Source organism: Staurois parvus, unplaced genomic scaffold, assembly GCF_062004578.1.
Source record: "Staurois parvus isolate SC_StPar_1 unplaced genomic scaffold, SC_StPar_1.0 ptg000207l, whole genome shotgun sequence".
Classification (NCBI taxonomy): Eukaryota; Metazoa; Chordata; class Amphibia; order Anura; family Ranidae; genus Staurois; species Staurois parvus.
The window spans coordinates 332,171-347,384 of NW_028318003.1; the positions used below are offsets into that span (position 1 = coordinate 332,171).

At 39.0% G+C, this 15,214-nt stretch overlaps 1 protein-coding gene and 1 long non-coding RNA gene across 2 annotated transcripts in view; both read right to left on the reverse strand.

Annotated features, from left to right (window-relative positions):
• The window catches only part of LOC149461208 (uncharacterized), a 329,662-nt gene that overhangs the window by 197,111 nt on the left and 117,337 nt on the right, over positions 1-15,214 (reverse strand). Inside the window, exons 60-69 of the mRNA XM_089678641.1 lie at positions 14,636-14,656; positions 13,610-13,712; positions 12,226-12,275; positions 12,018-12,123; positions 11,497-11,592; positions 8,521-8,619; positions 7,457-7,479; positions 6,666-6,771; positions 3,032-3,127; positions 627-725 (exon numbers count right to left, since the gene is read on the reverse strand). Coding sequence (XP_089534767.1) covers positions 627-725; positions 3,032-3,127; positions 6,666-6,771; positions 7,457-7,479; positions 8,521-8,619; positions 11,497-11,592; positions 12,018-12,123; positions 12,226-12,275; positions 13,610-13,712; positions 14,636-14,656 — 799 coding nt within the window. The remainder of the gene's footprint in view (positions 1-626; positions 726-3,031; positions 3,128-6,665; positions 6,772-7,456; positions 7,480-8,520; positions 8,620-11,496; positions 11,593-12,017; positions 12,124-12,225; positions 12,276-13,609; positions 13,713-14,635; positions 14,657-15,214) is intronic.
• LOC149461209 (uncharacterized) lies at positions 3,746-6,294 on the reverse strand. Its single transcript, XR_016312891.1, has 5 exons — positions 6,275-6,294; positions 5,279-5,305; positions 4,460-4,562; positions 3,956-3,999; positions 3,746-3,851 (listed from the first exon to the last, which is right to left on the reverse strand). It is a non-coding gene; the product is annotated as an uncharacterized LOC149461209 (long non-coding RNA).

Here is a 15,214-nt window from a genome sequence, read left to right on the forward strand (position 1 = left end):
CACCTGGAAATGCTGGGAAAGCACTGCTGGAGTAGAAAAAGTATTAATTTATTAAGTGTACTATTCAATCTACAAGAATTCTGAGAGAAAATCAACTGAAACCGAAGACAAAGATGACAAAGAACAACGCCCCCCCCCCCCTTTCATCCCCAACTCAGTACCTAATAATGAAATGACGGAACAAAATAATTTCCAGTAAGACACAAAATTATTCTAACAAAACACGATCTAAAAACTCTATTATTATTCCAGTTAACTGATGTTTTTTTAACTGTCCTAATGCCATGATGATCACTTTGGTGTGTGAGCAGAGGTAGCAGAAGAAGTGATTGCTGCATAACTCATAGTCTGGGGGCCAGATGAGACCTGATCATTTCATTCTCCCTCACTGCAGCAGTCCAAGCATCACCAAGCTTTATTGGCTGGACTTGACACTCACAAGACTATTATACTGTGAAGCACTGGTACTCATATAAGGTATAGTTAATATTTTTCAGCTTACAATAATGATCAAATTAGAATTTGCATTAGAAAAAATATAAATCTGTATTATGAATACTTTCTATGGGTAGCAAATACAGGCCTGCTGCAAAGTTCCCCCACTCTCTTGCTATAAAGACACTTACGACACTGATGTTCAGGACAGCACTGTGTTTCGGGGTCTCCAAGCAGCAGTGGTGGCCTGTTATCATCGCATGTGGGAATATCGCATAGATCTTGACATTCTGCATATAAAGAATAGACAACACCTTAAACTGCAAGCATGTATTCAATGAACAAGAAATTGTATTTTCTGAAATGAATGATAACATATAGACAGACAAGTTATGCTGACATGAACTCTCACACACAGCACTGATGAAAGCTAACTAGTCTGAAATGGAGATAGGCAGTTTGGATTAATTCGATATATGATTGTACAGTTGGCCCAGCTTCATAAACAATGATTGGAATAAACACTTTTTTTTGAGGGGGTGAAAGGATTTGCGATAAAAGCAAATCACCTTTGTAAAGAAAGCTCTGCTATGCTTTACGGTAAAATGAAAACTGTCAATTAACTAAAAAGGTTTGGAATTCATTTTTTTAAAAACTTTTTTACATTGTTACCTAACAATACATTTCTTTGCACAATTCAACTTACGGCAGATAATGACTGGACAGCAGCGAGCGCCAGAAGGAGCTTCCATTACCACTGGGGTGGCACCTGTCATCTCACAGGACACAGGAGCACAGAGTATATCCGTGCATGATGGCTTTTGGAAACAGAAAAGTAATCGTGTGTAAGTGCATACATAAATGTGTAAAACCATCAAGCATAAAGAAAATGTCTTCGTTATGGATGTAAGCATAGTCCAACCAAAAGTATTATTATCTTCTACCTAGTTTCATTATTTCATTAGGATTCATTATTAAAGTTCTGGTGACCTGGGGGCCCCAAGGGATTCCCTTAATTTGCAGGGATTTCCTCTCCCTCCTTATTTGGGCTATCGGACGGGAAGTGAAGGCAAATCTCCCCAATTGGACACAGCTCGCAAAAAAACGAACAGGGGTTATAACCCTTCCTTACAGCTTATCCAAAATGAAAAAAAATTGGTTATAGTTCTACTTTAAGGTCCTTTGCCTATTCTTGCCCTTTTGGGGCAGGGGGGGCACAGCTTCTAGAGTACAGGAACATGTACAGGGAAATATATATAGTATGTAGACTGTTATTGCTGACCTCTTCAATACTTTCTAAATCAGTGGAACCTGAATGCATCAAACAAAGCACAGACTATGGAGTTTTGTCAGTGGCTCCATAAGGCTCCACTAGATAAGCAGGGATGACAGGTAACTAGCATTTTCTGAAGGAGAGCTCCTTATTGCCAGTCTATGTATTTCTCTCAATGTATCTTCTACTTGACTTGAGCTCCAGAGTCCACACTGCTCTCTTAGACCATTAAAACATTATAAAGGCTATAGGCTATAAAGATAACAACTAGTATAACTTACTGGAGGTGGAGGTGGAGTGGGTGGGTTCTATGGATGAACAAAATGAAAAATGTCAGATACAGCTAAAAGCATGTTAAAATGCAGTCGTGTTTTCTCAGTGTAATTCTATATGGATAAGGTCCAGTCAAATGTACTCATTGCATTTACATGCTCTGTTTATACTGATTGTGATCTATTTTTTTTTTGTCTCAATATTTTAGCCAACAAGAATTGCAGATGGAAAGCAAATATATATGGGGAATGTAAATAAATATAATTTGGGGAATATATTACTAATATTGATGACAGCAATAACAGCAACAATAAAAATAATTATAATAGGCTTTACTATGATATGCAATAAAAAAAATCATAAAATTAGCAAAACTAAAAAGATGCTTCATGTGGGAAGAATAATAATTAATGACTTACGGTAAAGGGTGGAGGTGGTTGGGGTGTTGTTGGCGGTGCTAAAATGTAAAGAGAAAAACATCAGCTCTAGATACTCTTGTAGACCCTAACAAAAAAATAGATCCTCTACGGCGACATGGATTGCCCAACAGCCAGCATCAATAGACCCTAGTGTGTATTCGACCCCCAGCCCCGCCCCTCCTTCCTTCTCACTGGTTGTGACTGACTGTCTATCTGCTGAGACCGACCCAACTCATGAATATTCAAATACATTCTCATGAGAAACCCTACAATCACAATTATTCATTGTCAGTAATTGACTAATAGCATGTCTCAATACTAAAATCCTGGGAAAGAAAGGACTGGAAAAATGTAAACTGTATACATTTATTGTCATTTATTGCATGACTTAGACCTGAACCCTAAAACAACAGATATTCAATGGTAGCCACAGAGAGGTGCTGATTTTTGTTAATTACTCTGTATGTAAATGACTGAAGTATGAGCACCCATTAGCAGTGCTTGTTTTCACACTGTAGAGTTGTTCTTTCTCTGATATTGCTGAGGGGTTTTTGAAGGGGACAGTCTAGATGCAAATGGCCTTTGTTTGAGAGGTCTTCTTTAAGTGTGGAAAATGTATAGAATTACTTACGACATTCATATATTGGACAACATTCTTCCTCCAAGTTAAAGTTCACAATTAGATCGGCACCATCACAAAAAGGAGCTGGTGGGCATGGGTCACACTCTGTAAAACAAAACACATATTTATTAATTTGTTCCGTTTTATCAGACAGTCATTTGGGGAGTGAAGGCTAAGCTAAGCCCTAAAGATTTACCTTCATTACATACAGAAAGATGCATCATTTGATTGGCCAAAAAGAACCTTTATTTGCCCCTCGTGTGCAATCTTTCAGGAATTTAAATAAAACATCTGCATTTTGCTTGCACGTGAAAAAGGTTATTCATGTGAACACAGCCTCACCTCATTAACTGAGTTAATATTATCTTTGCTGTGTATTGTTTACGTCAAAACTACAGAGAAACTTTGCTGTACAACAACCACCCAGAAGAATGAATTATCCCCATCTCTCTGCCTTCTTGCCTGCTCTTCACACAGGGCACTAGAGAGTTTAAATCATAGAGAAGGAGTCTGAAGGCAAACACCTTCTTCTCTGCTCTTTCCCACAGTGAGCAGTGTCATTGGTGCATCCTGGATTGGACTTTCGCTTTTTAATATAAAACCGCATTTAAATAATAAAAGTGGATAAAAAAAATCAGTTTTGAAAATATATCGGTTCACAAACTTTAAATCATTACAGTTTCCTTGTCATTTGCTCCAAAAAGAGTCCACAATCACACTTACGACATTCATATGCTGGACAGCAAGGGTCCGTGGTGTCAACCTCGACTGCTCTTTCTCCGTTCCGTAAGCAGGAAGGCACATTGCATGTGACACCATGACATTTATGCTGGAAAAGATGGAAAGAATAAATATTGGTTGTTACACATAACTGTTAGCATTTCACCCAGTATAAATAGGTAAGATATCACTTTTAATCAGAACGGTACTTACAGGTGTATTCACTGGAGGAGTAGGTGATGGCGGTGGTGGAGAAACTGTAGAAAATGATACATTTCCCATTAAACAGGAAACTATACTACTACTACTATTATTACTCGTGAGAGCTTGCTGCAAAGCTGTCCTATGGCATCTGTGGAGTTGGAATTCCTTAGCACAAATGCAATGTTCACTGCTGTTTTACTTTCTGGTACTGGAGTCCTGTTGACAGGAAACTCCACCATCTTTTCACTATGTCCTTCCACCTTTTATCCAGCTGTGTCATGACGGATGCAAAAAGCTTCACCATCACTTTACACATTGAAAGAAAAAGTATGAGGACATTTCCGGCTAAAAAGGCAGTAGCTTTCTTGGGGTATGTAAATGACAGCATTGCTAAACATATATAAAACCTTTTTTAATTCAAACATATCTTGAGATTTTTATACTTCCTGTAGTGTAAGCAATTGACATAATTTTTATGATCACTAAAAAGAAATGTTCCAAGAATGTACTTACAACACATGTATGTGGGACAGCAAGGATCATCATCGTTTGACATCTCTACTACTCTTTCAGCATCTCTACAGTCTGGTGGTAGGCATCCGTTGCTTTCACAAGGCTGTAGGTAGTGAAAGGAAGATCACTTTCATTGGACAATCAATATATACAATAGATAGGAGAACATTTATTCCCAGGTTAGCATTGTGTTTTGGTACTGAGGAGGTTATAAATATAATAGAAGTCCCTTACAAATCTCTGAGGGTTTACTGTACAAGCATGGCCAGTACTGAAGAGAATTACTGCTGCAGGACTTTAAACATTAGAAGTGACCGCGGCTATGCTATTAAGTTCAGTAAACAGCAGAGGAAGGAGATTTTAGTGTAGATTAGTTAATGAAGGCTACATGGGGGAAGGGGGTTGAGGGGGTGAGGTGGTCTAGTTTTGTTAAAGGTACAACTGTGCTTAAACCTTACTCCTACTGACCAGCAGGGGCGGACTGACCATTCATGCACTCGGGCACTGCCCGAGGGCCCAGGGTCAGTAGGTGGCCGCATGAGATGCCCCTAGTACCTTTCATAGGCTTTTTTGGGTGTGGTTTGAGTGTGGGTGAGGACACAGGGTCCCCATGATCCCCTACTGTCCAGGGGCACCATGAGTTGTCAGTCCGCCCCTGCTGACCACTGACCTAATCCCCAACACTCTATTGATACCCGGAGATACAGATTTACACTTATGATGCTAAAATCTCAGTGCGCAACACTACTGATGGAACATTTGATTACTTTATATGCTATTCTTTCAGTTTGCTTGTCGGCACATAAAAAATAAACTTACAGTCACAGGAGGAGGAGGAGGAGGAGCCTGGAAAAAACAATAACATCAGATATATTATTAAATATTTATATACAATATATTTTATCAATGGCAACTTTCAACAAGGGCCACAAAAACAAATGAATAACAAGCTATTGCATAGGTGTCGGCACACAAGATGCCAGTGCATACCAGAACATATGCAAATAGGTGTCAGTGCTTCTTTTTTTAAATTCAAGCTGTGTAAGTAGCTTGAATCTGACCTGAAATAAACCTGTTGCAGTGCCTGTACAGCAAAGGAGCCGGTCAAAAGACAAGTGCCATTCTAATAGGAGGAGAGATCAGAGTGAGAGACATTAGCTCATAAGTCTGATGCTTCTCCTTTCACTGTTCCATCAGAGGCTTGGGGTGAGGAAAAATCTGCAAGTGTTATGGAACTGCAGCAGATACAATTCACATGTCCTGACCTGTCAGTCGTGGCTGTGCTATGTGGCTGAGCCATTAAAATGTAACGAGAGCATGGCCAAAAATAAATATCCTTTAGCAGGTAATAAAAGCTCCCATAAATGTATTTCATCTGTTTGTTTATCTGCTTGCCTGGAGTTTAGAGCTGAATGATGATTTGCAAAATGCAGCCATTGGTTGCAGCAATCATCTTTTAGCCATAGCAGGTCAGGCAGGTGCTATGGGGTCCAGCAGCACAGAAGAATCAGGGCATCCGCCTGAATAATGTTTTATACAGGTACCAACAGCAGTCGGCATATACTCTATGTTTGAGATGTACGTACAGTTCTCAGTTTTTACAATGGATTAATACAAGTCTCAAGGATACAGTTTAGGGAGTCATGAGACCCGAAGTGGTTATGCAGTGGGGCTTGATTACACATCATTATATTTGTCAAACAAAGCTTTACCTGCATTTTATCAATTCCACATGAACTTACAAAATCAGCCTGATAGTCCACTGAATTTATACTACAATCAGATTTTACACATTCTACCTTTTTTTGTACTTACGGGAGTTGTTGGTATAGGAACTGAAAAATAAAAAGAGGAACATGTGATTACCATCTAGCCTAACTCAGCAAGCAACTTACAACTGTGTACAGCATATACAGTATATAAACAGCAGTGGAATATCAACATCCAAATAACACAACAGATTGCTTCAATCAGACAATGCAAAATTGAACAGTGCAGTGACCAGTAGCCACCAGTCAGATGGTAAATCAAATGACAGATAGATGCAAATCTTATGGTTTGCAGCCTTCCCTTGATCTTCAAATACTTTTTCACACTCTTACTTTGTTATTTCCATCTACTTGCTGTCACATGTGTTTTGTATTGTATAGCTTTTCTTTGAAATGAAAGAATGCAACAAAGTCACATAATGAAGGTCAGCACTTACTGCAGGAGAATGTCTGGCAGCAAGGGTCATCAGTTGGAGTTTGAATCTTATACTCATTGTCTTCACAAGTGGGTTCAGGAGCGCAGGTCACGTGGCTACATGGAGGCTACAATATAGAGAGAGGTGTACTATTACTGTGATGGAAACATTTTAGCTTCAGCTTTAGTGCTATTGAAAGCTGCAGTGCAACATGGAAGCTCTATAAGGCCTCACACAGACAGGACATTTCAAAGACGCAAACATTTAGGTGCATTTAAAGGCGTCAAGCGCTTGGGCATTAATGAATTTCATTGGCCAGAATAATTATACATTATTATTCTGGCCATTTAAATGAATTAAAGCTGAAGCGCTAAACGCGCCTGGCGTCAACAGGCGTTTAGGCAGGTTTAAATACATTTAGATGCCTTTGCTCGCGTCTTTTTCCTGCCAAAACGCTGCTGCTCCTGGACGCATAGGCCCTGGGTTTTTTTTTCCTTCTGATAAACACTACTGCTATTAAAGCTTTTAAGAGGCTATGGGCAACGTAATAACCACTTTTCAATGATAATTACAATATACTACTTTTTCCAGAGTATCGACTAATCTCTGAAATCCCAAGGACATCGATTAGATAAGCAGTCCATGACACCTATTTTCAGCTTTATAATGGCCATATGAAAAAGTGGTGCCAGAAACTATAGTGGCCTTCCATTGGAAAACACCCTAAAAACAAGTGCTGATGTCCATCCAAAACTGAAGTATGAGCTTTGGGTGAACTTGGCTATAAAGTGTTTTAATTGGTGAAAACTTACAGGAGGTGGAGGTGGTGGAGGTACTGAAAAAGAAAAGAAAATACACAAAACAGCATTAGAAAATGTTATAAAGCAAATGGTCATGTAGCACAACAACCAATCACAATTCATTTTTCAGTGATCTGGTTTAAGGAAACTAACATCTAATGTGTTGTTATGGGGGTTACTCTGCTTTGCCCTCTCTAACTGAATTAAGGTCACAAGAGATTTCTGGCAGAGGACAAAAGAGCAGCTTGAGCTTATTGACAGAAGATCTTTTTTTTTCACACTCGCACACTCCAAGGCATGAATGATTACACCTATGGCCATCAAGGCAAAATATCTTCCCTTTGGAGCTCCTGCCTATGCTCCCGCCACTGACTTCTGCTGCCTTCTCCTTTTTCCTTTTTATTTTAGAATGTATTATTTTAGAATTTTAGAATTATAACCAGAGCAGATGGGTGCACCTGGAAATGCTGGGAAAGCACTGCTGGAGTAGAAGAAGTATTAATTTATTAAGTGTATTATTCAATCTACAAGAATTCTGAGAGAAAATCAACTGAAACCGAAGGCAAAGATGCCACAGAATAACGCCCCCCCCTCCTTCATCCCCAACTCAGTACCTAATAATGAAATGAGGGAACAAAATAGTTTCCAGTAAGACACAAAACGATTCTAACAAAACACGATCTAAAAACTCTATTATTAATCCAGTTAACTGATGTTTTTTAACTGTCCCATTGCCATGACAATCACTTTGGTGTGTGAGCAGAGGTAGCAGAAGAAGTGACTGCTGCATAACTCATAGTCTGGGGGCCAGATGAGACCTGATCATTTCATTCTCCCTCACTGCACCAGTCCAGGCATCACCAAGCTTTATTGGCTGGACTTGACACTCACAAGACTATTATACTGTGAAGCACTGGTACTCATATAAGGTATAGTTAATATTTTTCAGCTTACGATAATGATCAAATTAGAATTTGCATTAGAAAAAATAAATCTGTATTATGAATACTTTCTATGGGTAGCAAATACAGGCCTGCTGCAAAGTTCCCCCACTCTCTTGCTATAAAGACACTTACGACACTGATGTTCAGGACAGCACTGTGTTTCGGGGTCTCCAAGCAGCAGTGGTGGCCTGTTATCATCGCATGTGGGAATATCGCATAGATCTTGACATTCTGCATATAAAGAATAGACAACACCTTAAACAGCAAGCATGTATTCAATGAACAAGAAATTGTATTTTCTGAAATGAATGATAACATATAGACAGACAAGTTATGCTGACATGAACTCTCATACACAGCACTGATGAAAGCTAACTAGTCTGAAATGGAGATAGGCAGTTTGGATTAATTCGATATATGATTGTACAGTTGGCCCAGCTTCATAAACAATGATTGGAATAAACACTTTTTTTTGAGGGGGTGGAAGGATTTGCGATAAAAGCAAATCACCTTTGTAAAGAAAGCTCTGCTATGCTTTACGGTAAAATGAAAACTGTCAATTAACTAAAAAGCTTTGGAATTCATTTTTTTTAAACTTTTATACATTGTTACCTAACAATACATTTCTTTGCACAATTCAACTTACGGCAGATAATGACTGGACAGCAGCGAGCGCCAGAAGGAGCTTCCATTACAACTGGGGTGGCACCTGTCATCTCACAGGACACAGGAGCACAGAGTATATCCGTGCATGATGGCTTTTGGAAACAGAAAAGCAATCGTGTGTAAGTGCATACATAAATGTGTAAAACCATCAAGCATAAAGAAAATGTCTTGGTTATGGATGTAAGCATAGTCCAACCAAAAGTATTATTATCTTCTACCTAGTTTCATTATTTCATTAGGATTCATTATTAAAGTTCTGGTGACCTGGGGGCCCCAAGGGATTCCCTTAATTTGCAGGGATTTCCTCTCCCTCCTTATTTGGGCTATCGGACGGGAAGTGAAGGCAAATCTCCCCAATTGGACACAGCTGGCAAAAAAAAAAAACGGGTTATAACCCTTCCTTACTGCTTATCCAAAATGAAAAAAAAATGGTTATAGTTCTACTTTAAGGTCCTTTGCCTATTCTTGCCTTTTTGGGGCAGGGGGGGCACAGCTTCTAGAGTACAGGAACATGTACAGGGAAATATATATAGTATGTAGACTGTTATTGCTGACCTCTTCAATACTTTCTAAATCAGTGGAACCTGAATGCATCAAACAAAGCACAGACTATGGAGTTGTGTCAGTGGCTCCATAAGGCTCCACCAGATAAGCAGGGATGACAGGTAACTAGCATTTTCTGAAGGAGAGCTCCTTATTGCCAGTCTATGTATTTCTCTCAATGTATCTTCTACTTGACTTGAGCTCCAGAGTCCACACTGCTCTCTTAGACCATTAAAACATTATAAAGGCTATAGGCTATAAAGATAACAACTAGTATAACTTACTGGAGGTGGAGGTGGAGTGGGTGGGTTCTATGGATGAACAAAATGAAAAATGTCAGATACAGCTAAAAGCATGTTAAAATGCAGTCGTGTTTTCTCAGTGTTGTAACAACAGACACATTTTTATATCGAAAGTAAACATGTAAATAAACATACTACTGTGCATGATCTTAATTCTATATGGATAAGGTCCAGTCAAATGTACTCATTGCATTTACACGCTCTGTTTATAGTGATTGTGTTTTATTTCTTTTTTTTGTCTCAATATTTTAGCCAACCAGAAATGTAGATGGCAAGTAAATATATATGGGGAATGTAAATAAATATAATTTGGGGAATATATTACTAATATTGATAACAGCAATAACAACAACAACAATATTAATAATTATAATACGCTTTACTATGATATGCAATAAAAAAATCATAAAATTAGCAAAACTAAAAAGATGCTTCATGTGGGAAGAATAATAATTAATGACTTACGGTAAAGGGTGGAGGTGGTTGGGGTGTTGTTGGCGGTGCTAAAATGTAAAGAGAAAAACATCAGCTCTAGATACTCTTATGCAGAGTTTTTTTTAACTCAGAGAATAGGAGAAGGAAACCCCTCCTACCAAGTCACCCCTGTCTCTGTCCCTTGGGTCCACCCCCTGCCCACCTCCCAATACCGCCACTTTTAGAGAATACAGAAACAAGTATCATTTTGTTGTGCTAAGCAATTTGTATGGAATTTGTTAATAACAATAAAAGCATTAAACTAGATCCCCTGCAGACTGCAAATATAGATGCCCCCTAGCAACAATAGATCATCCAGTAACAATAGATCCCCCAGAAACAAAAGATTCCAACAACAACAGATTTCCCAGCAATCAGCTTCAGTAGACCCTCCTGCAGCCAGCATCAATAAATCTCTCCATCTACAGTAGGTCCCTCCCAGCAACAATTAATCTTCCAGCAACACAAGACCCCACAGAAACAATAGGTTCTCCGCCAGCAACAATAGATCTCCCCGGTATCAATAGACGCTAACCAAAAAATAGATCCTCTACGGCGACATGGATTGCCCAGCAGCCAGCATCAATAGACCCCAGTGTGTATTCGTCCCCCAGCCCCGCCTCTCCTTCCTTCTCACTGGTTGTGACTGACGGTCTATCCGACCCAACTCATAAATATTCAAATACATTCTCATGAGAAACCCTACAATCACAATTATTCATTGTCAGTAATTGACTAATAGCATGTCTCAATACTAAAATCCTGGGAAAGAAAGGACTGGAAAAATGTAAACTGTAGCATTCCCAGCACCTCTTAGTCAAGTCTTTTTCTGTTGGTACTATATTGCAGACATTCATGTACAAAGTCATTCATTGCATGACTTAGACCTGAACCCTAAACCACAGATATTCAATGGTAGCCACAGAGAGGTGCTGATTTTTGTTAATTACTCTGTATGTAAATGACTGAAGTATGAGCACCCATTAGCAGTGCTTGTTTTCACACTGTAGAGTTGTTCTTTCTCTGATATTGCTGAGGGGTTTTTGAAGGGGACAGTCTAGATGCAAATGGCCTTTGTTTGAGAGGTCTTCTTTAAGTGTGGAAAATGTATAGAATTACTTACGACATTCATATATTGGACAACATTCTGCCTCCAAGTTAAAGTTCACAATTGGATCGGCACCATCACAAAAAGGAGCTGGTGGGCATGGGTCACACTCTGTAAAACAAAACACATATTTATTCATTTATTCCGTTTTATCAGACAGTCATTTGGAGAGTGAAGGCTAAGCTAAGCCCGAAAGATTTACCTTCATTACATACAGAAAGATGCATCATTTGATTGGCCAAAAAGAACCTTTAATTGCCCCTCGTGTGCAATCTTTCAGGAGTTTAAATAAAACATCTGCATTTTGCTTGCACGTGAAAAAGGTTATTCATGTGAACACAGCCTCACCTCATTAACTGAGTTAATATTATCTTTGCTGTGTATTGTTTATGTCAAAACTACAGAGAAACTTTGCTGTACAACAACGACCCAGGAGAAATAATTATCCCCATCTCTCTGCCTCCTTAATTCACAAACTTGAAATCATTACAGTTTTCTTGTCATTTGCTCCAAAAAGAGTCCACAATCACACTTACGACATTCAAATGCTGGACAGCAAGGATCCGTGGTGCGAACCTCGACTGCTCTTTCTCCATTCCGTAAGCAGGAAGGCACATTGCATGTGACACCATGACATTTATGCTGGACAATTGGAAAGAATAAATGTTGGTTGTTTCACATAAGTGTTTGCATTTCTCCTAATATAAACAGGTGGGTTATTACTTTATTCATAATGGTACTTACAGATGGCGCAGTTGAAACCACTGGAGGAGTAGTTGGTGATGGTGGACTTACTGTAAAAAACATACATTTTACATTAAACAGTAAACTAAAATACTGTTACTAGTATTATTACAAGAAGCATGCTGCAAAGCTGTCCTATGGCATCTGTGGATTTGTGCTCCTTAGCACAAATGTAATGTCCCCTACTGTTTCAGTTTCAGGTACTGAAGTCCTATTGACAGATACCTCCAACATTTTTCCTCTATGTCCTATCCCCTTTTATCCAACTGTGTCATGACTTGTTCTAAAAGTTGCACCTTTACTTCAATTATGAGAGGAAATGGTGTGAACAAAGTTCAGGCTAAGGCTCATAAAGACTTTTTCTGTGTTTAGGCTAGGTTCACATCTATGCAGATTGTGGTTGAAGCATTTTTGGGGTGCATTTTGCGTTCTTTTTTTCACACCTGATTTGGATGCGTTTTTATTTACTTTTTCATGCATTAGTATGCAACTTGCATTTTGCGTTTGTGCTTTGTGTGACTTAGCTGGTTGATAAGGAATAAGTGGCCCCCAACATCCTTAACAACCAGTAAACAACATGGTTGGTAAGGAGCAGGCAGGTACCGCCATCAAGGCTCCCCGCTAACAGCTGAATGTAAACAAATGAATTGTCAGAAATTAAAAATTCAGGAAAAAAACAGATTGGGGTCCCCCCCACAACCCCTACCAGGCCCTTTTGTGAATTATTGAAAATAGTATGAAAAATCACATATAATCACATTTATAAATACTCTTCTTCCACCAATAAAAAAGACAACAATGTATTTTTTATTGGTGGAAGAAGCGTATTTATATGTTTGTTATTTTTCATACTATTTTCATTCAATAGTTGACATTTATAAAGATATTTCGTATTTACTTAGTTGTTTGTGATACACCACATGTGCTCAGTGAAAGTAGCTTCCCTTTGACTAGTATTCCAGTCACCTTTTTTTTTTTGTATTAATACATCTGCTGCAGGGACCTCATTGACTTAGTTGGCATATTTATACGGTTTAAACTATTTTACCTCTTTATTAGCAATAAACACTGACAGGGGTTCTAATTCTTTTCCACTGTATCCATCCCACTAGATATCTCATGAGATCAAATACTGAAAGGTTTCATGAGATAAATACTGCACATTTTGATGAAATACCACATGCCTTATTTTAGCAGTTTTTTTGTGAATTTAAAGAGGAAAATACCGCTTCATGAATGGAGCCCTGTATTGGTAAACATTATATATAATGCAGTAAACTGCATTTTTCATTCAAGCATTTCCGTAGAGTTTTACCATTTCTACACTGTAAGCAATTTGCATCTTTTTTATGATCCCAAAAAAGTGTCCAAATGATATACTTACTACATATGTATGAGGAACAGCAAGGATTCTCTTCATTTGGCATCTCTATTGTTATTTCACCATCCTTGCAGTTTGCCGGTGGGCATCTGCTGCTGTCACAAGGCTGCAGGAAATGAGAGTTACAAAATCAAATCTCAGTCATAATATACAACATCTATACAACATCTTGAAAATAGGAGAGTATTTTAAACCCAGATTAGAAATGGATTTTGGTTCTGTGGAGGTTATAAACACTCATAGATCTCTATGGGAGAGGTCCCATAATAATCTATGAGGGTTCATTGCACAGGCATGGTCAGTACTGAAGAGGATTTCTACTGCAGGGCTGTAAACATTAGCTACATGTACACATGAACGTCCCTAGATTTTTAGCTCTCCTGGCAGCAGACAAACGCTAAAATGCATTTAGCACTTGCACGTTTATTTATTTCGTTAGCCAGAGTATTTTCCATTGACATGAATAAAAGCCCAAGTGCTAAACACAGCTAGCATTTAGGAGCATTTAGAAATTTTTATACGTTTTTGCCATGTTTAGCATTTTTTGGTCAAAACGTTCCTCCTGAACGAGATTCTTCTGCGTTCAGGGGAATGTTTAACTGCACCTAAACTCTGCTGCTCCTAAACTTTTGGTAAAAACCTATGTTTATATGAATACATAGGCTTTTATTGAGTGGAGTTCAGGGGCTTTGGCAAAAAAATGCCAAAAGCTCCTAAACTCACGTTTAGGAGCAGCAGTGTACATGAGGCCTAAGAGCCTGCAGCTATGCTATTGAGGTCAATCAACAGCAGAGGCAGGAGGCCTTAGCATAGATTAGTTGTTAGCGGCTACAGAAGGTGGGATATTTGTTAATTCTTTAAAAATTACGCTTGCATTTTAATCTTTCAAAGCACTGCATTGACACCTGGAGACCCACATTTACACTTATGATGGTAAGCTCTCCATGTAGAATAGGACTGATCTGACACTCATTACTTTCTATGCTATCCTATCAGCTTATTCATCAGGAAATAAAAAAAGAAACCTACCGTTGGAGGAAGACGGGGAGGCTGTAAAAAACAGATGAAAAAAATAAATATTTATATACTGTACAATATATTTAATCAATGGCTATATTAACCACTTCCCGACCGCCCTATAGCAGAAATACTGCTACAGGGCAGCACAGGTGAGCAAAATCACATATATAAACGTAATTTTGCATTTCCGGGCAGGGGGCGCACATGCCCTACCAACACCGCCATTCGCGGCCGTGGCTGTCAATCACCAGGTCCCGGCCAGTGATTACTCGCCGGCGCCCGGTGATTGCTGAGCATCACCAATTGGGAGGAGAACTGTTTGTAAACAAAATAGTTCTCCTCCCTGTCAGCTCGTGCACACTGTTTTAGATGGCTTACAGGGAAGCACACGGACACAACACTTAGTAAAACAGCACACAGTTAACCCTTTGATCGCCCCTCATGTTACCCCTTCCTGCCCAGTGCCATTAGTACAGTGTCAGTGCTTTTTATTAGCAATGATCACCAGGGGTGGACTTACAGTTCATGGGGCCCTCGGGCAATAGGAAATCATGGGGCTCTGTGTACTTGCCCACACTCAAACCACAC